This window comes from Glycine soja, chromosome 9 (genome assembly GCF_004193775.1).
Source record: "Glycine soja cultivar W05 chromosome 9, ASM419377v2, whole genome shotgun sequence".
In the NCBI taxonomy this organism is placed as follows: domain Eukaryota; kingdom Viridiplantae; phylum Streptophyta; class Magnoliopsida; order Fabales; family Fabaceae; genus Glycine; species Glycine soja.
Genome location: NC_041010.1, coordinates 43,516,279 through 43,538,430, shown reverse-complemented (window position 1 = coordinate 43,538,430; position 22,152 = coordinate 43,516,279). Strand labels below are relative to the sequence as shown.

The window sequence follows — 22,152 nt, the reverse complement described above, 5'->3', positions numbered from 1 at the left end:
CATTAAAAGTAATTATTGTATATAAATTATACGTTAAAAACATTTTTCAATTATGATTTTTTAATAAAATTTGTAATTCTTGCCTCAACAAATAATTGTAATTCTTTTATCAATATCACTTTCGATAGCGTAATAAAAATCAATTCCATTTATAAGATCGCATATTTACTTCTTGATTTTTATTCGCTTTAACATTTTTTCATACATAACAGACTTTGGTTGTTTTAAAGTGAATTATGCATTTCTTTTCTCTGCCTCTAATATATCAAACCTTAATTTGTTGTCTAGGCCCTACTATGTTGGATACTCTCAGTTGTTAATTTTAATATTACACTTCCAAGTCAAGAAGGAAAAGAAGAAATTAGTTATTCACACACACAGAAGAAGTTTACTCTCATCCTTTGGTTACAGAAATGAGAATAAGTTTGGGTAGATTTACTCTGCGTTATGTCATAAATGAATGGATCGGCTATAACCCTTGGGTTTTTCTTTTTGGTGGATTGACCATTCAATTCTTACTACATGTATTTAAACTTATTTTAGGGTTCTATTAGTATGATCCATAAATTAAATCCCTTCTAGTCCTCTGCTTTTCCAGCCAAAAATATATTAAAAAAAAAACAGATTGGAAAATAGAAAAAGAAAGTCAGGTAATATAATAAGAGAAAGATAAAGGAATTAAAGAAAGGCTACAAAAACCACTATTAAAGACGATCCAGATCCATATGACTCAGGGATCATTTATTATGATTATACCAAAAGTCCAAAACACTCAATTTATTAATGTGTACCCGTGGCTGCTTCGCCCTCAACTTTTCTTTCAAAATGCAATAGGATGTGTGGAGAATGAAGCTTGTTTGTTTTTTCTTTTTAAAAATAATTTTCTGCCTTTTGATATTTAGAAACTAAAAAACTTATTTGATGGAACGAAAATGCTTTAGCATATGCATACCAGGCTTTCTATTCATATATGCATAAACTTTCGATGCCAAGCGAGATGGACTTGGAGGAAAATGTAACTTAACATATTACTAATTGTGTATTATATCCTCTAGTGTATCTTGAATGTTTTGGAAACAAATTTATCTCAAGTTTGTTTTTCCATCACTAAAACCATATTCAAAATAAAATCACCAACCATTTTTTTTAGTTTTCTTCTAAAACAATAGTTTTCAAAATTAATTTACAAAATAATTTCTTTTGGAGAACTTTATAGTTCTCACATCATGCAAATAAAATACATACAAGTAAAAATTACTGTATTAGCAAAGAAGGGTTAAATCTAATTGGTTTTACTCCTTTAAACTTGATACAGATCTAGCCCAATCAATCCACACTCATTCCATGTGGGGCCCGTGTGAAAATTCCAACAGCTTCAAAACGTTTTTTTTTTTTTTACAAAAGTTTAAAAACAGAAAAATATAGTCAAACAAGTTACAAGCCCTTTAAAATATATGATTTTTTCGGTAATTTCCCATGACTCATGAGCAATTAATAGAAAATACTGTATATCATTCTACAAATCAATATTTTAATCATGATATAAACATTAAATCCTGACCTACGATCCAATGTTGTTTTAGCTTATTTTGTTATGAGTTCAACTAACTCATGGCAACTGATTGTTGGACCTCTAGTAGACTTGTAGTTGCATCAACTCTTTTCTTTTTTTGGTGAGTGTGTGATATAAGAAAAAAACACAAAACTAACTAGTCACTCTATAAAAACAGAATTTAAAAGCAGTTCGAAAAGAACTGAATTGATGCATCAACCTATCCATGATCTAATACCTTGGCTTTGTCACTAGTGTAATCTATGTCTTATTATAACAAAATTATCAGAGTATGGCTGTAAAAGTTAAATTATTTTCATGATATAATAAAAAAAAATGACACTTGCTGTGCAATCAAAACTAAAACTGTTAACCTTCACGTAAAAACTTGTGAAAAAAGAAAGAATTTGGACAAGACTAATTTTTCAGCTGATTACTCTGTCACTCATTTCATGTGAGTTATCAACTTAATATACGAACACTGGCCAATCAATTTAATTTCTAAGTAATATAACTTTTATAATTTGAGATGACAATGTATTAACTGCTAAAGGATTTAGTGTACCCAAGTGGGTACATTAATTGTACACAATAATCTTTTGGACATCGCTACCTCAATCAGCAGTTATTAATTCATTTTAGTTTTAACTTAGGAATTTAAACATTTAAAAGCAACAAGGACTGTAAGCACCGCGATTTCTGGCTTATGTTTCCATCCAACCCTAAAGTCTTTTCTGAAATCAGTAAGTTGTAGTATTATGCTAACATGTGTTGTGCTGCTCTCTTAATCTCATCGACAGTTAGTTTAGGCAGGCAGCCAAACTTTAGTACACACGTAATTGGTGTTAGAAAGATTGCCCACACAAACAGAGGAGTGGAGTTCTTTTCTAGTTAATAGCTGAATTTGTTGCATCATGAAAGCCACATGATCAAACTACCAATATTCTGGCAATCAAAACATAGCATATAACTATAATAGCATTTATAGAGAGGTACATTGTCAGACATCTCTGCCAATGACGCTTATTATTCTTGTATTTTAAGAATTTTCAGTCAAAATTGACATGATCCTGCAATCATCAAACACATCTTCTTAAGGTTAATTGACCTCATCTAGTCTAGTTTTATAATATAGTCTGTTCATTAATTATTTCATAATCAGCTTTCTATTTTTCATAATTACGGTCTACGTAAATTGTAAAAAGTAAAAGTTGCTTGAGTTTATTGATATTTTATTTTATTCATCTTAGAAGTAGAGATTGATATATAACCTCCTATAGTGTGATTCATCAATCTCTCACTCTCAACCTGCTTAGGGAATTGATAAATAATTATACTTGTTTATAAGCAAAACTGGCATTTTGTAAAAAGTTAATGATTTCGTACCTGTTCTTCATATACGTGGCTGTCGATATCTTTGTGTCAGTAACTGATTGACAAAATAGCATCAATAGTTAGCTCTCTTGTCTATTTTAAAGCAAGATAAACACTTTGCTTCACACATTGATTGTTTTTTACAATGAACATTCCACTCCTGCTCACATGATATGCTCAAGACCCACCGTAATTTCATGGCTATGATGAGTTGAAAGTTGCATTATTGGCATTAACCATATAAATTGTGCCAATACCAACAGTTACATCAACGTAGATCACAAGATTTTTGCTTATAACGGTAACCCGCATTGCTTTAAAATGCTGCTGCATTTACTTAATTCCTGGGACCTAACATGGCAAATGTTGCTGCATATCAATATGTGTGCCCATACTGAATTGTTTTCCATATAATGTTTCAACGTCTTTTACCTACTAAAACTTTTCCATGAAAACCGTCCCCAAGGCTCAATTTAAAAGCTGAAGAGTTGTCATCAGAAAGATCGCTGGCCGGCATTTTGATAGAAAAGAAAAGATGAGGGGAAAGGCAGGTTCAGGTAAGACCATATTGTTCGTATGCATTGCATGCTTTCTTGCTGGAATACTCTTCAGTGGCCAGATGTGGACACGCCCCTCCAACAACCATGAAAATACACTACTACCACCCAGACCTGATTGTGATCATAAGCGAGTGAGTACATGTACATATAAATTGTAGTGCTTTTTTATTCCAAAGTATGTGAAAAATTAAATTTATATACTTCCAAACAGAAACTGATTGAAGGCAGACCTGGTGATGTAATGGAGGAAGTCGTGAAGACCCATCAAGCTATCAAGTAAGATATAAATCTTGCAATTACTGACATAACAGTGCATTAAAGTGTCATGCTAGCGTATTAGTAGACTTTAGTTAACAGATGAACAAAAATTAATCCTTTAATTTGTTTTGATGTTGTATTAATGTTTGTTTGTGCACAAATAATAAAAATAGGTCACTGGATAAGGCAGTTTCGACATTGGAAATGGAACTGACAGCAGGTCGAACAAGCCAAACTGGAGGGCGGCAACAGTCTTCAAACCACAGTGCACAGAAGGCTTTTGTGGTGATTGGTATTAACACAGCCTTTAGCAGCAAAAGGAGAAGAGACTCCATACGCCAAACATGGTTACCAAAAGGTAAGGTGCACTGCATGTAACAACCTCTAATTAATTATAAATCAATTGATTAATTCCCACTGAATGAATCAGGAAATCAGCTTAAGGAATTAGAGAAAGAGAAGGGCATTATTGTAAGGTTCGTGATCGGCCACAGTACCACACCAGGAGGCATTCTTGATAAAGCAATTGATGCAGAGGAGGCAGAACACAAGGACTTCCTCAGGTTAGACCACGTTGAGGGCTACCATGAGCTATCCACCAAGACTCGCCTCTACTTTTCCACTATCATTTCTACGTGGGATGCTGATTTCTATGTCAAGGTCGACGATGATATCCATTTAAATTTAGGTACCCACCTATGTCTGTCTTCTAAATCTCTATGTTAATTGAGTGTGTGTGCCTCCTTAGTTATATATAACACAAGTACACTCATCTCTTTCTTTGTAATAATACAGGTATGCTAGTGAGTACACTTGCCAAGTACCGATCAAGACCCAGGGTTTATATTGGTTGCATGAAATCTGGTCCTGTTCTATATCAAAAGTGAGGTTTCTCTTTGATAAGTCATTCATTGTTGAAGGAATTATTTATGTTCTTTTGTGAATCAAGTAATCTCATTTTAACTAGTGTGAGTGGCAGAGGAGCAAAGTATCATGAGGCTGAGCACTGGAAGTTTGGAGAGGAAGGAAACAAGTATTTTAGGCATGCCACTGGCCAAGTATATGCCATCTCCAAGGATCTTGCTACTTATATATCCATCAATTGGTGACTTCATCATTCTTTCCCATTGTTCAAGTAGAATTATATTCTCTTCTACCTGTGGGTAATGGGTATCACATGGGTAATTTACATTGCAGGCCCATATTACACAGATACGCAAATGAAGACGTATCTTTAGGTTCATGGTTATTGGGCCTAGAAGTTGAACATGTCGATGAACGCTCTATGTGTTGCGGGACCCCTCCAGGTACGTTTTCTTTGCTAGTTCACATCTTATAGAGCGTACGAATATTATAAAAATATATAATTTCATTTTTGTCTTGTTTGTACACGCAGATTGTGATTGGAAGGCAAGGACAGGAAATGTGTGCGTGGCATCTTTTGATTGGTCGTGCAGTGGTATCTGTAAGTCGGTGGAGAGAATGAGAGATATACACAAAACTTGTGGGGAGGGTGACGGAGCTGTTTGGAACGTTGACCTCTAATTCTCAAATTGAGACATAGAAAATCTTACTTTACTACTTTTGCATTAAGAGGAATTGAATACATTTTCCTTTTATTTTGATGAAATTTGTTAGAGTTTCGTTGAGGAACAATATCTATAGTATTAGTAACTGAATAACCTTGTTTCATCAAAAGAAAAATCAATAGTAACCTTACGTTTTGTTTACCTTTCAATTTCTAATGTAGTTTTCCCCTTCTATATTTTAAACTTGATTATATAACTAACTACAAAATTATTTCAACTATTTCAGCACATACGATAATTAAAATAAAAACCGTATATGGGAACCTATAGTTTAGTTTAAATATAACTAGTAAGATACTCGTTCGTCCAGCACGTGTTATTCTCGTTTTCAGGCATGTTTGAAATATTTTTGTTTAAAAAATTATATTAAGTTAAAATAATTAGTTATTTATATTTTCTATAAAAAAAAAACAGATGATTCAAACAACAAAATAATTCATTCAAATCCTGATTTTTAAGCAAGTTAAATTATTGACTGTAATAGGATATTTGAAAATTGAAGACCAATATCCATGTTCTTACCAGTTTTAATTTTAATAGATTTTATTTCAATATATTTATTATGTATTTATGCACTAACAAAAATATTTTTTTATTAAATTATTAAAGATATATTGGTTGATAATATTAACATTTTAACAAAACTAACACCTAACATTTGTTTGATAAAAAAACTAATGCATGCATTTAAATAAAATATTCTATAATAGGTGAGGACAATATTTTATAATAGGTGAGGACAAGTAGATAGATATATATCTCCAACCTTGTTTAAAGAATCGGATAATGTCTATATTCAGTCAAAGTAGAATTTTTTTCGTTATAATTGAGATAAGTTTGGATGGATTAAGTGGGTTTGTGTTTTTTGTCAAGCCTAATTAAAGAGTGTTTATGCAATAAAAAAGAATTTTGAAAACATTTTATTTACAATATTAATTGAATTTATTTTTTAAATAAATATTTTTTAAATAAATTTTATTTCAACAAATTTATAATGCATTCATCTAAGAAAATTCATCACTGTTATAAAAATATTTATTTTGTAATATATATATTAGCTAACAGTATATGCATTAAAATAAAATATTATATAATAAATATGAAATTGTTAGGTAGATAATCATTCTTATACTCATTAAAAGAATCGGGTAATATTCATTCTCAGTTATTACAAATAATTTATTTTTGACTAAGTTAGTCTTTAAATAATCAAGTTATGGTAACATTGTTTGGTAACATTGTTTAAGTATATTTCACCATTAATATTACAAATTTTCAAAAAAATAATTTAATGAAGGGAATATATATTTATAAATTAATATGGCCCTATGATGTTAACCAAATTAATAATAATTTATTTTTTTCCATTTTAAAAAATATTAAATAGACAAGCATTTATTTTTGTTCAAATATTTTTTTAAGAAATGTATTTAATTTTTATTATTTTTCGTCATTTTTGTTTCTCTTATTTATCCTTGCTGTCATTTTTGTTATCCAATATCAGTTATATAATCTCGTTTTGCATCTAGTTACCAACAGTACTTTGTAGTTTAGTGGTAATTGACTATGAGGTCACTGATTCAAACCTTGTGTTTGTCAAATTTTGTTCTTTTTTTTAAATACAGCACCTGGTAAAGACCAAAAAACCTTTAAAAACAACAGCTGTCAAAATTTGAATAAAGGTTAATATAGTGTTTTATTAAAAGATTAGATAATAGAATAGATTCTTTGTTTATTACTTCATATATTGCCTTTCTATTCGTCATAATTTAGGTCTGCGTGAATTGTTAAAAATAAAATTTGTTGAGTTTATCGATATTTATGCAACATAGAAGTAGAGTGATAAACCGTTATAGCTATTTATATTTGAGTTTTGATTTTTTCACACCTATATATCAAGAAATTATTATGGGATCCATGATGAGTTGGTTATTTATGATTTTGATTAATAATTATGTAATATGTGAATAATTAAAAATTTATTAATTCATTAAAATTAAGATATAGTCAATAATTAACTAACAAGAATTAATTATGTTATTCATTAATTTAAAAGATCTTAATCAATTTAAAATATTGAATTATTTACATATCACACAAGTATTAATTAATATCATGAATAACATGATGATTTTTCTCATGAATTACTATTTTCTCCTATATATCATATACACTTAGTTGATATTTTTATGTTTTCTTTATTTCTCTTTCTATTAAACTGTATCATTCATCATACCTACATTCTTTCTCTCTCAATATGTCAAGTATCATATGTCTATGCATCTTTATTCTTTTTATTTTTGTTTTTGTTTCAACCCGCTATAGCTAATGCGTAATTAAACTCCCAAGTTTTATTTTGAGCGATTCTAAGAAAGTGTGCATATATAATTTACAAAGCTTCATTATAAAAGCATGTAGAATTCTTTTCAGGAGACAGTACACACACGCATGTAGATTTTTTTTTCAAGAGGTAGCACACAGGCACGCGCGCACACAATCTTAGTCGTTTAGTAGTTGTCATCTTTAATTAATGCCTTATTATTTATGAGAAACATCCAAGCGATTTTAGCTAGGACGATATTATTTACGTTTTTTAGGAGTAAATAATATTGTTGCTAAAACTTTTGCTAATATCAAGTCATCCATATCTTAATCACATTTAATCATAACATTTATTAGCATTAGTAATTGTCAGAAAAAAATATTCTCAAACTTTTATTGGCAATAACAAAAGCCAATAAATAAGTGGATGACGAAAATTCAAAAGTTAGTTCAAATGGAAGAAGCTTATGATGTACTAGTATTTATTAGTCAAGTTAGCATTATCATACAATGGTACGTACTTGACAAGCATCAGTTTATTATCATACAATCAATAATTGCATTTTTTTTTCAATTGACACTATGGTACTTGACAAACAATGGATTGAAATATTACAACTAATGAAGTCTTCTAATCAAGTGAAAAACATAACAAACAATCTTAAATCGATCAGTATCAAAATATATGTCCTTTTTAAAATGGTTAGAGCCTTTGTAATTATCTCCAACCTTGAATGCACTTAATTTGTTTATAAATTTCACTATAATAAAGGGAAATTAATCATTGTTTTCCATAGGCCCAGAAGTCCATCTCTCCCCTCAATGAAAGTTGATTGATCTGGTGGACAGACTGTGGATTTGCCTCTTCAAACCTGACCCCTTTGGATGAGTCCTCATTTCCAGCAAGATGAGAGGTCACTAGCCTATCAAGAACACCCCATTCGTTTATTCCTTCACCTCTTCCGGTTCCCATTTCTTGATTTGGTTCACACGACCCAACTTCCATACCTGACTCCGAAACTTGATATCTTAGGCCATCACTGCCGCTCTCACAGTCTCTAGGGTTTGTCATGAGTTGCTTTGCCATGATAGGGGTGTCTGATGTATATGAATAATCATAAACCATAGGCTTTTGGGTCTGAAGAAGAGGCTGGGATTGGAAGAGTGAGTATGGAGGGTTTTGCAAGTGTGGCGGCGGGTAATGGAGAGCCAGCTCAGGCTTATCAAGCTCAAGCCCTGATGAGTTCCTAGGATTTTGCTGTTGATGTAGTAAGTAGTGATTTTCTCTATAGGACCGTGCATTAGTGTTTGAAGAATTGTTGATTTGGTGATCTGGTTTATGTGTAGACCCACCTTCATTTTCAATCTTGAATAAATTCTTCTTCTTGAACACTCTGCACACCACCCAGCCATCTTCCTACAAATACATTCATATATAAATCATAAGCATTTGTAGTTAATTGACACCACGTGATTCTATATCCACCCCTAGTATCTTTCAAAACAAAAATCAAATCCAAAAGGAAAAAACAATTTTTAGACCTTCCAAATGCTATTCAGCATGCACCTAGTAAGAGGGAGTAAAAATAGAAAAGTATAGGTATCATATAAGCCATAGAATGTTATAGCTAAGAAGGAGATTAAAAAATATAAAATAAAAGGTGTTGATGTGGTATTTAAAAGATAAGGTATCTAAAAATCAATTCTCTAAACAAAGGAAATAAGATATGCTTATATAGAATATATTTTTTTATTGATGTGTTTTTATCGTAGGATAATTCAATATGAACTTGATGTTAATGAGGTGAAAGGGAAAGAGAAATACATTGGCACTTCCTTGAGGATCATTGCCATCTTCTAGGCGGTACTCATGCATGATCCAATCAGTCTTTTGTCCATGAGGAGCTCTTCCTTTGTAAAACACAAGGGTTTTTCTCATTCCAATCTTCTTGAAGCTATTCCTAATGCACTTGTCTCTTCCTGTTGCTTTCCAAAACCCTGCGTTCGTTGCTCTATTAGTCCTTGAACCTGTAGGGTACTTTCTATCCTTGTGACTGAAGAAATACCACTCGTTTTGTGGAGTAGATCCAATTCTACATCTTTCTGTTTGTCACGAAAAATTTAACATAAGCAAACAATAAAAATAGTGAAAAATGAAAAATATGTAACAATATGTAAAATTTTAAGAATATATTGTTTTCTCTCGATATATAGTTTTGTAATAGTTAATGAGTTTAAATTTTCTGCATTATTTGTGTTTTTTTTTTTACACTTTCAATATAAAAATAACTTCTAATTTTGTTGCTAGCTAGGAAGGGGAAATTATATGGCCTAAGCACCTGAGAAAGATTCACAAGTATGATCAATATGAGTTTGTCAGTCATGTGACTTCTCCTAAACTAGACATCATTTAATTAAGATGATATAAATAAGGTTTAAATATTATTTTATTCCTTCCAATTTAGTATTTTTTGTGTTTCGTTCTTGTTAAATTATTTTTTATTTTTAATCTTTAAAATACTAGATAATATTTTGAATAATAAAAAAATATAATTTAAAAGAACTAAAAATAAAATAATAATTTTACAAGAACGAAATAGAGAAAATATTAAATTTTAAAAATTAAAAATATATTTAAATTTATAAATAATTATATATTAGTGATGTGTGCCTAAACAATAAAGTCTCTCAAGAGAATAACAAGTCAAAAGAAGAAAAAGTGAGAAGTGCAACAGAATTGAGAACTTGAGAAGGACATTCGTGTTGTAGGAAACGAGATCAACTAATTAATATTTTCTCTATAATTGTGCAGAGGATAAGCTTTATTTGGTAGGATAAAAATAGAGAGGATGACATTGGAGAGAAAAAATTCACCTTTTTAATGTTGGTTTCATGTGTGTTTTACATCTTCAAAATATTACTTTATTTTAATTTTTTTTTCCTATTTCTATTATCTCAAACAAACAAAGCATAAGTGTTTGACTTATCAAGCATTTGTTTTTGAATTCATTTTGAGGGCAAAGGCATTCATCATCATCAGTAACAAAAGTTTTCTTAATTAATCGCCATATACATACTTGAGCAACATCCTATGAAGAAAAAAATAATAATAATTCTTATTTGATTAAAGATGTATTTATAGTAAAGACTGTGATCATCAAAATTGAGCATTCAAAAGCAAGTAAATTTGGATTCAAAAACAAATTGCATAAAGAATGGTACTCGAATCATTCAGAAAATAACATTTGCTTAATATACGACTATATATGTGCTTTACACCCAACAATTTATTCCCCTTCGACCAAAAGATCATGCGCTGTACTGAATGAATATATATAATCTCCACCACCAAATTAAAGAACATGCTTGACGGCTAAAACTAAAAGCTACCTGCTGATGCATAATATACTATATTCAGCTCATAATGGATATTTGAATGAAATCTGTTGTGTTGAAAATTGCGACAGTGCCCAACTAACACTGTTAACAGATTACAAGCCACTTAACAATTTGATCCATTCATTATTCGATCAGAGAGACTTATTAATTTGTGTGTATGCTGAAGCTCAAAGCATAATTAGAAGAAGAGAATTACAAGACAAGCAAGTAAAAAATAAGAAAGTACCTTGCAAGTCCCAAGGCTCCATCTTGTTCAAGTCGACCTCTCTAATGACATCCATGTCAAACTTCTGAAAGGACACCTTCTTCTTCAAGTAGTAATGAAGCAGCTCTTCATCCGTTGGATGAAATCTAAACCCTGGCGGCACACCACCATTAGTCGACGAACCCATCTTATTATCTACAAATTCAAACTCTCAATCACTTACCAAATAGATATTTCAATTCTCTCTATGAACTTAATCGATTTGAAGAACTAATTAAGCAATCAATTCGTACGTGGTGTTGCAAGCATGGCACTTATATACCTTCTTGGTTGTCAACGCCACCGTTAAACACTGTGACCATATAGAAAGGGTTGACGGCCGGTGACTACGCCGACGGGAATGGTTAAAGCTAGCTATCGTAAAAAACAAGTTTACGGAATGAATGTGACCAGCAGTATGATTCTTATTTTCTATTCTTATCTTTTATTATTTTAGGTATTTTTTTCAATCTTTTCGTATAGGGTTCCCCACAAACGTACAGGGAGCGTAAGCTACACTCTCCTATCAGTAGTGATTTACTTACCTCATGCCAAAAGAAAATATATCTTTTTTGTTTTTAATTAAGAAAAGAAAAAGTTGTACTCAACCTAGCAAATATAATCTATTTAGTAAAATGGGAGAAGCTTTAAAATTTCTCCAAAATAGAGGTTGAGTTATAACGTTCGTAGGTATATGTGCTAATTATGCGTGCGTGAAGGTAACATTCTTTGCCCTAACTTGAGCTCGTCTTTGCTACTAGTAGTTACTGAAACTTACATATCCAGCACTTGTATGTTAATTAGTGATCCCTACGAAGCTGTCCAAATTAAACTTCATTATCATGCTGATTACTTAATTAGGTGTACAAAATGGGCATGCTTAATCTGTGGTTATAGCTAGGGAATGATAATGTTAGTCAAAACCCTAGCTAGTAGTTTGTAATCTTGACTTTTTCACGGAGGAAGGTTTGTGGTACATGTCAGTTAGGTTGAATAAAACCAAAACTTGATTAATGAGTCTTATATATAATAATTGTTGAGCTGTCTAAAAGGTCACTGAACTCAGAATTAACAACTTATATGAACCAGCTACCAAGCCTTCTACTTACGTGAGACTTCACCGTCCAAATTACAGAGAAATTAATATCCTTCAGCGTGGTGAGATTACAGCAAGCCCGAATACTTATCTAGCAAAAATCCATATGGAGAGTTGAGACATAATATGATTTGACATGCAAATGCAAAATTAATTTCATTATTCTGATTTGTAATCAGGTGTCATTAATTTAAATAACAAATTTCATGTTAAGACTAATATAATTTATATGTAAAGATTGCTTGAATTCAAATTATTACCATATATCGAATACTCAGGCATACGCATCATGATAATTTTAAAAATAAATAAATGGAGATAATGTTTATATGTATTGAGCATCAGATTGTCAATATATAATCAGCCTGTATCATTATGCTATTGTTAATTCCACGCGCTTCTCAAAACACTGTCGACTAACTTGCAATAAAAATCAGTTTACTTGTTTTCTGAAAATATTTAAATCGATAAATGATCCCGAGATTTAAAAACTAACATAATTTATGGGTTATTTGATTGTTCTTAAAGCAATGTTCGGAAAAATAGCTACTAAAGCTTCTTGGGATTTCCGCATTTCATTGGACGGCCGAAGTTTTATGCTAAAAAAATTCTTCTTTATAGACAATTTTTTATGTAAATTATTGACAATCATATAAACTTTTAACAAATTTTGGGTTTAGTCTTAAATGTTCATAGAAACAGTTAGAGACGCAGTCCCTATAGCTGGGGCATGCACATGTGGGTATGACCTGAAGCGCTTTCAGATTGCTTTTGCTTGATTCAATTTGCACGCTTTCTTTCTGTACTTTTCGTGATTTATTATCCTTCCCAATGGGTTTTTCGATCTTGCACATCAATCGTATATCTGAGAGATTTTTATAAAAGATATATGCTAGACTTACGTACACACAGTATTGTAGGCTAACTTCTTTTCATTTCTCTTCTTTTATTTATTTTCTATCAGTAAGTTGACACAACCAAAAAAATCTTAATCCAGTTAGCTGTAAAATGAATAATTATATATATTCCTAACACGCGTTGATCACTTGATCACATCTTCCACAGACAAATGATTTGGTTAATTCATGGAAACATCAATTCTCAAAGTCCATCGATCTGCATTCATGCATGCATGTTTCTCCTGTAGAGTGTATATTTAAATTTATTGATGACAGCTGTTCACCATATATGTTGACTCAAATTTGGTGGAAAATTTGTACATTAACCTATCACTACTCCTACAAGGTCCATGGGTGAGTTTTTTAAGCATACCAACAGAATCGTACATATGAATAAAAAATATGTTATTACAAGAGACGAAATTTTATCGACGAACTCTATGTTTCAGGGATATTTAGTTTCATGGCTTTGTAATTTTTATTTCCTTAATTTTTTAAATTTATGATTTTAGTTTTCTTATTTTTATAGTTGAAACATTTGCTCACCCACTTTTTAAAAATATGTAATTTTAATTTCTTTTTTTCAATTGAGACATTTCGTCTCTCATTTTTTTAAAAATCTATAATTTTAATTTTTTTTTTAATTTTAGACTTGAATATGTATTATTTTAATTCTTTTTTTAATAAATTAAGTTTGTTAGCAATTAAATAATTTTTAAAAAAATATTGATCATGTAGATAATAAGTAGACACGTAACCGTCAATATTTATTGAGTAAATAAATCAAGTTTAAAATTGGTCATAAGAACTAAAATTATCAATTTTTTAAAAGTGAAAAATAAAATAAGAACTAAAATTATAAATTTTTTAAAAGTGTAAAATGAAATATCTTAATTTAAAAAAATATTAAGGAAATCAAAATCATAGATTAGAAAAATAGGGAGGGTGAACAAACAATAGTAATGGTGTTAGTAGTTGTTTAGTAATGATAGTGTCATTAGTGGTGATATCAATAGTAATAATAGTGATAATGTCAATGTAAATGGTGACAACTGTGTTGATCGAAGTAACAAAAATAATTATCTCTAATATAGGAAAAGTAATTTTTAAAAAATAAAGATAAAAAACATAAACCTAATGCAAGAAAAGTAATTTAAAAAAAAACTAAAAATGAAATTATAAATTTTAAAAGTATTTTAAAACTCCATTTTTGTTAAATGTGCTTGTTGGGAATATTATATTTCAAAACCAAAAACTCACACCTACTCCAAATAAACCCTTACATTCTCAAACCCGTTCTCAAAAATAATTTTGTAACACTTAAAACAAACACACCCTAACAAGTAGGGGTGTTTTATCCATTAGAGTATTAAACTCATAATTATATATTATTAGCAATAACATTTCACGTCCGTTAAAAAAAAACAATAACATGTTCACGCAGTACAACAATAAAAAAAATATGTTGATTCTTTAATTAACAAAAAAAAAGTGCATTACACGGGCTTATAAACTAGTTTTCATAAACTCTTTTTTTTTGTTTTTACTAATCGGTTAAAAAAGTATTGCGTCATCTCTCTTCCCCTTGAATGAAACAAGGGACATTCTCTGTTCGTTTCTTACTATTCGCTTGGAATTAGGGCTTTTAGTGACAGAGCTAAAATAGAAATTCTGATTGGAAGTATGTTACTCAGTGAATTGAGTTTTGTTGGAGGGAGGGATCAACATCTCCTCCCAGTCCCATCCATTAAGAGGTGAGGCAATAAACCTAAGCTTTCTTCTTTTATCTTTTATTTGATTTGATGCCTTGTGCGCGGTTCTGCCTTCTCTGACTCACCCGATTTATATTTCAATTCTTGTTAGAATTACCAGATCCATTGTTGGCAGACTATACTACAAACTTTACTTTGATTAATTTTGTTCGTTTATATTTAGATCTAAATCTAAATCGCATTACCGCAGGCAGCATCATTTCGTCAATATTTCTTGACCGATACAGCAATGCTTTGATAATTCTTCTCTATTCATGCTTGATTTGAGAAATTCATATTTTATTTGCTTTTCTGTCTGGTTGCAATCTCTGGCAAACAATTCTCAAGAGTTGCGTTGCAAGCATACTTGGAAAAGCCGTTCGTAGCTCATTGCTTTCTGATCTCTTATTGCTTTTTTCGGATGCTTCTGTTGAACACTATATGCTCTTACCTAATTTCATATGTTATTATTCTGTTTATAAGTTTTGATTAAAGTTGTCTTGGCTATTGCTTTAGGGGAAAAGAAGTTACATTAAGTACAATAAGGCCTTTTCTACCCATTTCATGTCATTGGCTGTACTTTGTTGTTTTTATTAGTAGGGCTAACGGTCCTTTATGTCTTTACTTGTATAGAAAGATTCAACATGAGACTTGCTTCTCCATCCATCATGAAACACACAAAAGTTGAACCAAACATTATGGCGTATAAAATGTAAAAAACAGTGATGATATCTTTTTTAGAATGACTACTGCATTTTGTAATAGAATTTATATAGCTGCTTTAATCAAAGTTGTTGTGGTAAATGGTAATATTGTCGAAGTTGATATTAGCTGTCTACTTCATGTTTTGAACCTAAGGTCTTCATTTTATTAAAAGAGAGTTATCAGCTTCCTGTTCACAATGGTGGATTTCTTTTTCTTTTTTCTTTTTGTTTAATTTAAACATTTGTGTACCTATGTGCTATATCTGCAAGGTTTAGAGAAAATATAAAATGACTAGATTGCTCTCCTAGACATTGCTGCTTCCCTGAAGATGCAGAGATTGATAATGAAATCTCAGAAAAAAATAAGCTTGCTGTTAACCTTTTTGAAGCCTAATTATTTGGAACTACCAGTGTTTAATTTCTACTGAGTGATTACATTGGATAGGCTTTGGCTTAGACCGAGTCATAGCTATATCCTTTCATTTTCTGTATTTGTCATACAATTTCTTGCCACAATACTCTTGTTATGACCTTCTAGACTATTGAATATAATGTAGGCTACTGTATGCTACCCTTTTCATTATTGGATCTTGAATGTCCTGCTTTGCATGAAAAGAAAGTAAACATTTCTCTTATTGTTTTCCTCTATAATTTTTTTTTTTGGTATGGATCATAGTCAGTTTCTTTTTCTGTTAATTTGGGATGTTGGAAGATGGATTTCTTATCAGAAAGCCTTCTGGTTTGTCATCTTCAGGCCAATTCTCCCCCTTTCATTCTAACATTAAATACATTAAGTACAAACTCATGGCAAGCTGAACTCATAAGAAATTGCATATTATTTCACAAATATTGTCAGCCATTGCATTTATAGTTGACTTAAATGCCACATCTCTTTCAATGGATTAAATCAAATATCAGGAGGGAATGCACACAGCCAAATTGTTCAGTAATGAAACATGTGAATACTCTTCTCAAGTGATCAACGAAGGCGGGAGTGAGTGCTATCCAAATGTACGAGAAACTTGAAACAGGAGGTTAGTTTAACATTTCTCTAAAATATTGGTTGTTTTGACTTATTACTTGCTGAAGTTACCAGCCCCCATAACAATCATTGTAACCTCTTAACTACTGTTATTCTAGCTGTGCCGCTTGAATCAAAATCCATTCCATATATGGTAACAAAGAACCAAAGTTGACAGAGACCTTGGTGAATCTATTACCAGCCCCCATAAAAACTCTACAAATGCACAAACCAGGGTGAAGCTATCGGTTGCCTTTCAAGTTCAGCGAGAGCCACTCCGTCATTATCAAAAAAGCCCAAGTAATAGAAATATGCTTCTTCTCATAGTAGCCATTAAATTAAACCAAGTACACCTGAACAACCGACCACAGCCAGATGAAAATAATCGTACAGACATCGTATAAGCAACTCAAGTAAGTCGGCTACCCAATTCCTGATATTTATTTGTAATATTTTAACTTGTAAACTAGTATCACGTCATTATTTCATTTTAGTCTACAAGGAATTAATGTTGTCAACTTATCATAACTAAGATGCTTATTTACTAGACTTTTTTTCAGTTTTAATTGATGCTGTAAATAATTGCAAGTTAGCACAAACATAGAACAAAGTTGTCAAGTCGATTCATATTTTTCGTTGAGCTCGAAACCAAGCTGTACTGACCATAGGGCCTAAGCTCTTCAAAAGAGACTTACAAAACAATCGACTTGTTACATGAAACTGTACAAATACATACAAAAGCTATACACTCAACCCACACCAAAATTCACAGCTATGTTACATGAAACTGTTGCACAGTCCCTTGCTACAGCTTCATCTCTGCAAGATGTGTTGAATTTACAGGTCTCGTTAGCTTCCTCACCAGGTGCTGGTAATTTTTTAGTTTCCTCACGGTACAAGTTGACACATCCCATACAAACAAACTTAGAAGGCATTCCATCAGTATTATTATCAATTCCAGCACATCTTGTATGCTGCCAAACGCCACAGGTATCACATGCTAACATTTTCTCTCCGTCATCATCCTTAGCCCCGCAAGTGCAATCCACCTTCCACACCTCTGTTCCTCGTTCCATTCGAAATCGACTTAGCCCATGTTTAGCTGGACATTTACCTTGAATTTGAATTGATCCACTTGTTCCAAGCAAGAACCTTATGGTGAGCGAATCACTGATTGACCCGTATCCTAGAAGTTCCTCAGCTTGAAACCTCTTGTACATTGCATACACCTCTTGAAATGCACTAGTGGCTTCACTCCTGAGGTCAGCAACGGTAGCATTCAAAGGCAGCATAATTAGCTCTGGTGGTGGGGATGGATCATCCTTGGGCTGATCAGAAAGCTCCACGTGACACCACAGCCTAATGACTGAAGGCAGTTCAACGGCCATTTCATACGGCTTGTAATCCTTCATAAACTGTTTACAGTCAAGGAGCTTCCTGGCTGAATCAGCCACACTTTTCCTCATAATCTTTGGTCTGTAGCACACCATTTTGTCAGGGTGAATAATTGAATTAAATAAAAATGTCAAATCAGAGATCAGTTGAACTTCTGTTGGATAGCTTGACTTTGTACTCAATCCATTACACCAAGGTTCTAATCTATATCAAGGATATATAACAAGCGTTAGTTACATTAGTATAGAAGCAAATTGGCAAAAGCCACGTATTCAGTCTTACCTGAATTCGATGCCACTGGAAATGGGATTGCATCGTGAACAAACTATCATTCCATTGGCAGTTAATTTCCCTGGGAAGTGCTTAAGACAGTAGTCTAGAAGCTCTGGAGATGAAACACCCCTGCATACTGCACCCTTGAGAGCACGTCTTGTCACCCATTTAGCCTCAGTACAAGCACCCGATGCAAGCAAAACCTTTATCAAAGCATGTTGCACCTCTTCAACATCATTTCCCGTCCATGCACACAACATGTTACTGGTCTGCTTAGATGTCCTCATGGCCACTGGCTTAAGACATTCATGAATCAATGTCAACATAAAGGAGAAGAGATGTCCAATCGTCAAAAGTTCAGTTTCTGCCAAAGACTGGTAAAGAGAAATGACACACTCCAGGTGGCTTCTTGGTCCCCGACCGTGGAATGAAAATGATGACAAGGGCATGCTTGACAGGGTATTCACTGCATTCTTGTACGCATCTTGCGTAAGAGCATAGCTGCCAGTTCCAAATTCATAACCCCAATTGCCATACCAGGAATGCCCGTTGGTGATTGCATGAAGCAACCGGTATTCCAGCCCAAATTTCTTGGACAAATCCATCACGCTAACCTTCCTGCTCAATTAAACAACACAATTAGTTTAAAAAACAGGTGTCAAACTCAACCTGATGCAAAACGTGAGAAAGTTGAGTAATGCAGACCTAACAGAAATTGCAGCACATAGCCTATCCCAGAAATTCATGATATCAGAACCAGAGAGAAGCTTTGAGCCACCTTCTCTTCCATTAAGAGTAAGCAAGTGACCATAACCATTGGAATGGACGACACCATGCAGAAGATGTGTGTTATCTTCAATCTGAAGATACACCCAATCCTCAAGGTCATCAACGGTGATGGCAAAGTTACACGATCTACACCTGCCATCATGTCCATTAACCCAAACGACTAGGTTACTTTGCATGCAAAAAGAGACGAGTAAAAGTTTTAATGGGGAAATAAGAAGAGCATAACCCCTTACCTTGTTTCAGATAATTGGAGAAGATTTCCACATCTTGAACAAGGTCTTTGATATGCTTCTACGGCATCGCTCGCAGCCCTTATTATGAAATGGTATCGCTTTCGACACACCGGATGCCCACTCCACCCTTTGTTTTTTTTTTTTCCAACAAAAAGTCAGCATTAGAACACAACCATATATCCACCAAAGGTCCCATAAATATCCATCTCGCATGCTTATTATCTTTTCACACACCAACATGATATCATTATTTGATATAAATAATAATAGTAATAATACAAAAAAATGGCAAAATAAGTTTATTATTATATAATTTGAATTTAAGCACACACAAAAAATAAGAGGGAAAATAACACAAAGGTTTTTGCTTAATTTTCACTACTCTGAATTAAAATTAAAAGAAAAAAGTATCGTAAATTTCTTCTACCATGATTCGTGTATTTTTTTATTTTTTGTGTTTTAAAGTTAATGAAAATGCATGAGTCTACGGTCAGTGAGTCACAAGACTCGGCGAGTATGCTCACCAACGACTCGGCACTGGTCACAATAGACAGAAGCACGAGAACGAGTGACATCTTCCTCGACAATGTCGAGAGTGACTATCGCCGGCGAGAGATCGGGAGCGTCAAGGAGGTCTCCGACACGGAACAAGATCTGCCACGTCATGAGTGAAGGAAAGAGCGAGGGAGGGAAAGTGATGCGCGCATGGTGAGAGAGGAAGCGCTGTACACAGTTCCGGAAGGGTTCGGTGGAGGCAGAGACGCCAGGCTCCGGAAAAGTAAGAAAATCACAAAGATCAGCTGTGACCCTCCTCTTCATCCTCTTGGAAGGTCTCTCGTTGACGACCATGGTCCAATCCGGCGGGTGGGTTTGAAAACGACGTCGAATCCTGGCTCAAGTAACGATTAGGGAAAAGAAAATAGATCTGATCTAGAGTGAGTCTGAGAGTGTGAGTAAAATAAAAAGCAAAAGACTGAAACAGAGGAGACGACGGCGTTGGCGTTTGGGGGTGTAGTTGCTAGGGTTTGTTGGTTTGTTGGTTTGTTTTTGCATATATCCACTTTTTCCCATGGCATAATTGTCATTTCAATTTAGTCATGGCGGTTCACTTTCCCCTTCTCCACGCGCACCTTTTCATTATTTTCTTTCTTTTTTCTATTATTTAGTATTTCACTTTCCAATAAACTTTTACTTGTGATTCAATTCAAATTTATAATAAATCACTCTTTTTGTTTTCTTTTTTAAATATATTCAGCAAAACAGATATTTTTAAATAGCCAAATCATAGCATAATTAAACTTATAATGAGTAAATTGTAATATAAAATCATTTTTAAATTGAATCAGACAAATAAAGTAAGAAAAACTGATATACAATGTAAGAAAATCATTTAAATATTAAAAAAATATTTAGTTTATAAATTTTAATTGTAATAAAAATAAGAATATCAATTTATTACATTTTTTCAATTATATAAAAACAACTAAAGGATAAAATCTACATTGATTGATGATTGAATTGAATTTTATACTCTTAACTTTTTATTGATTTTAATTTTTATATTTTTAAAATCATTTTATTATTAATAATTATTAACTAACATGTAATTCAATACTTTATCTTATATATTATTTTAAAATAATCATTAATATGATATAGTATATATTAAAAACAAAATTGATAGTACGATAATGTCATCTGGTTTATTAAACAGTCTATATTTAGATAAGATTAACGCTTTTATTTCCATTATCCTATCATATTGTTATTTTATTTTTATACTCTTATCATGTTTTGTCATCCTTTTACTACTAGCTACATTCCAGAAACTATTATTTTTTTAAATAATTAAAGTGGAGTATTTACCTTCTCGTGGGAATAAAATATAAACTACTTACAACAACAGATAGAGCCCAACTTTCATGATAATAAAATATATAGGCTAAAAAATAATTTTGGTTACTTAATTTTTAAAATTCTTAATTTTGGTTAATTTATTTTAAAATAAATATATTTGATACTTTTATTTTAAAAAGTTTGTTATTTTAGTTTGAGGGACGTATTAGATTAGGATTTAAAAAGATTATTTATCATAAAAAATTGTGAAGATTTTAAAAGACTAGGTAAGAATGTAATAATTTTTTAAAAAAATATGATTAGAATTCGTGTAAACATTTTCGTAGGAAATAGTATTGTTGTTTTAAAATTTCGTTTGATTCTTTTTTATTTTTTTATATATCGTTACTTTTTTAAAAAAATATTAATGAGAAATAAATAAATGAATAAAAAAATATAATATAAATAATTAATAAATTTAATATAAGAATTATTTTTTAAAAAATATAAATTAAATGAAAGAATCTTATAATTAAAAAGTGAATTTAAAAATCCAAGGTTAAATAAATATTATGTTTTTTTTTAAAGTTGTAAAAGGTGGGTAGTAATGTCGTGTAAGGAGTAGTAAAACACAACTCTCAAACAGTAGGGAGTGACGACAGAATCGGAAAGGCGGTTTTCCTTGGCTTTTTATACTTAGAAGTTTGAAAGTGCGCCTCTCAACAATTTTTTGAATTTTCATTTTCGTTTTCGCACTAAAACGTTTGAGTCAACTAGTTCTATACTTCTATTGCCCGCGTTTTGTATGGCTCTGGAATTTAGTTATTTTTCAGTATATTTTTAATTTCATCTAATCT

General features: G+C 31.8%; 3 protein-coding genes and 1 long non-coding RNA gene across 7 annotated transcripts; 2 read left to right on the top strand and 2 right to left on the bottom strand.

The window, feature by feature from the left end:
* Positions 1-3,279: 3,279 nt before the first annotated feature.
* Positions 3,280-5,474, top strand: LOC114367550 (probable beta-1,3-galactosyltransferase 8). 2 transcript variants are annotated; one of them, XM_028324748.1, is made up of 8 exons: positions 3,280-3,617; positions 3,698-3,762; positions 3,918-4,102; positions 4,175-4,432; positions 4,540-4,627; positions 4,712-4,849; positions 4,942-5,051; positions 5,141-5,474. In XM_028324748.1, exons 1-8 carry the CDS (start codon positions 3,462-3,464, stop codon positions 5,287-5,289), a joined length of 1,149 nt encoding a protein of 382 aa, XP_028180549.1. In that variant the 5' UTR covers positions 3,280-3,461; the 3' UTR covers positions 5,290-5,474. The 2 variants fall into 2 exon arrangements, with proteins under 2 accessions (XP_028180549.1, XP_028180550.1); XM_028324749.1 differs by having other exon boundaries at positions 3,285-3,617; positions 4,724-4,849; positions 5,141-5,374.
* Positions 5,475-8,259: 2,785 nt separating this feature from the next.
* On the bottom strand, positions 8,260-11,570 carry LOC114367492 (protein BEARSKIN2-like). The gene is made up of 3 exons (XM_028324677.1): positions 11,281-11,570; positions 9,481-9,758; positions 8,260-9,072 (listed from the first exon to the last, which is right to left on the bottom strand). Exons 1-3 carry the CDS (start codon positions 11,444-11,446, stop codon positions 8,437-8,439), a joined length of 1,080 nt encoding a protein of 359 aa, XP_028180478.1. The 5' UTR covers positions 11,447-11,570; the 3' UTR covers positions 8,260-8,436.
* A 3,266-nt stretch (positions 11,571-14,836) lies between these two features.
* LOC114425068 lies at positions 14,837-17,335 on the top strand. Its single transcript, XR_003669190.1, has 3 exons — positions 14,837-15,047; positions 16,667-16,782; positions 16,889-17,335. It is a non-coding gene; the product is annotated as an uncharacterized LOC114425068 (long non-coding RNA).
* A 37-nt stretch (positions 17,336-17,372) lies between these two features.
* Positions 17,373-20,542, bottom strand: LOC114425067 (PHD finger protein At1g33420-like). 3 transcript variants are annotated; one of them, XM_028391816.1, is made up of 5 exons: positions 19,984-20,542; positions 19,460-19,586; positions 19,143-19,358; positions 18,447-19,055; positions 17,373-18,368 (listed from the first exon to the last, which is right to left on the bottom strand). In XM_028391816.1, exons 1-5 carry the CDS (start codon positions 20,306-20,308, stop codon positions 17,519-17,521), a joined length of 2,127 nt encoding a protein of 708 aa, XP_028247617.1. In that variant the 5' UTR covers positions 20,309-20,542; the 3' UTR covers positions 17,373-17,518. The 3 variants fall into 3 exon arrangements, with proteins under 3 accessions (XP_028247617.1, XP_028247618.1, XP_028247619.1); XM_028391817.1 differs by having other exon boundaries at positions 17,373-18,245; XM_028391818.1 differs by lacking the exon at positions 19,143-19,358.
* Positions 20,543-22,152: the final 1,610 nt, after the last annotated feature.

Excerpts from the sequence above, each read along its gene's own strand:
- LOC114425067 (XM_028391816.1), bottom strand. The coding sequence starts at position 20,308 with ATGGTCGTCAACGAGAGACCTTCCAAGAGGATGAAGAGGAGGGTCACA. Across the intron at positions 19,587-19,983 it reads TGACCAGTGCCGAGTCGTTG|GGTGGAGTGGGCATCCGGTG; the intron begins GTGAGCATACTC and ends AAAAAAACAAAG. Across the intron at positions 18,369-18,446 it reads TCCAGTGGCATCGAATTCAG|ATTAGAACCTTGGTGTAATG; the intron begins GTAAGACTGAAT and ends TCCTTGATATAG.
- LOC114367492 (XM_028324677.1), bottom strand. The coding sequence starts at position 11,446 with ATGGGTTCGTCGACTAATGGTGGTGTGCCGCCAGGGTTTAGATTTCAT. Across the intron at positions 9,759-11,280 it reads GGAGCCTTGGGACTTGCAAG|AAAGATGTAGAATTGGATCT; the intron begins GTACTTTCTTAT and ends CGTGACAAACAG. Across the intron at positions 9,073-9,480 it reads ATCCTCAAGGAAGTGCCAAT|GAAGATGGCTGGGTGGTGTG; the intron begins GTATTTCTCTTT and ends ATGTATTTGTAG.
- LOC114367550 (XM_028324748.1), top strand. The coding sequence starts at position 3,462 with ATGAGGGGAAAGGCAGGTTCAGGTAAGACCATATTGTTCGTATGCATT. Across the intron at positions 3,618-3,697 it reads CTGATTGTGATCATAAGCGA|AAACTGATTGAAGGCAGACC; the intron begins GTGAGTACATGT and ends ACTTCCAAACAG. Across the intron at positions 4,433-4,539 it reads TGATATCCATTTAAATTTAG|GTATGCTAGTGAGTACACTT; the intron begins GTACCCACCTAT and ends GTAATAATACAG.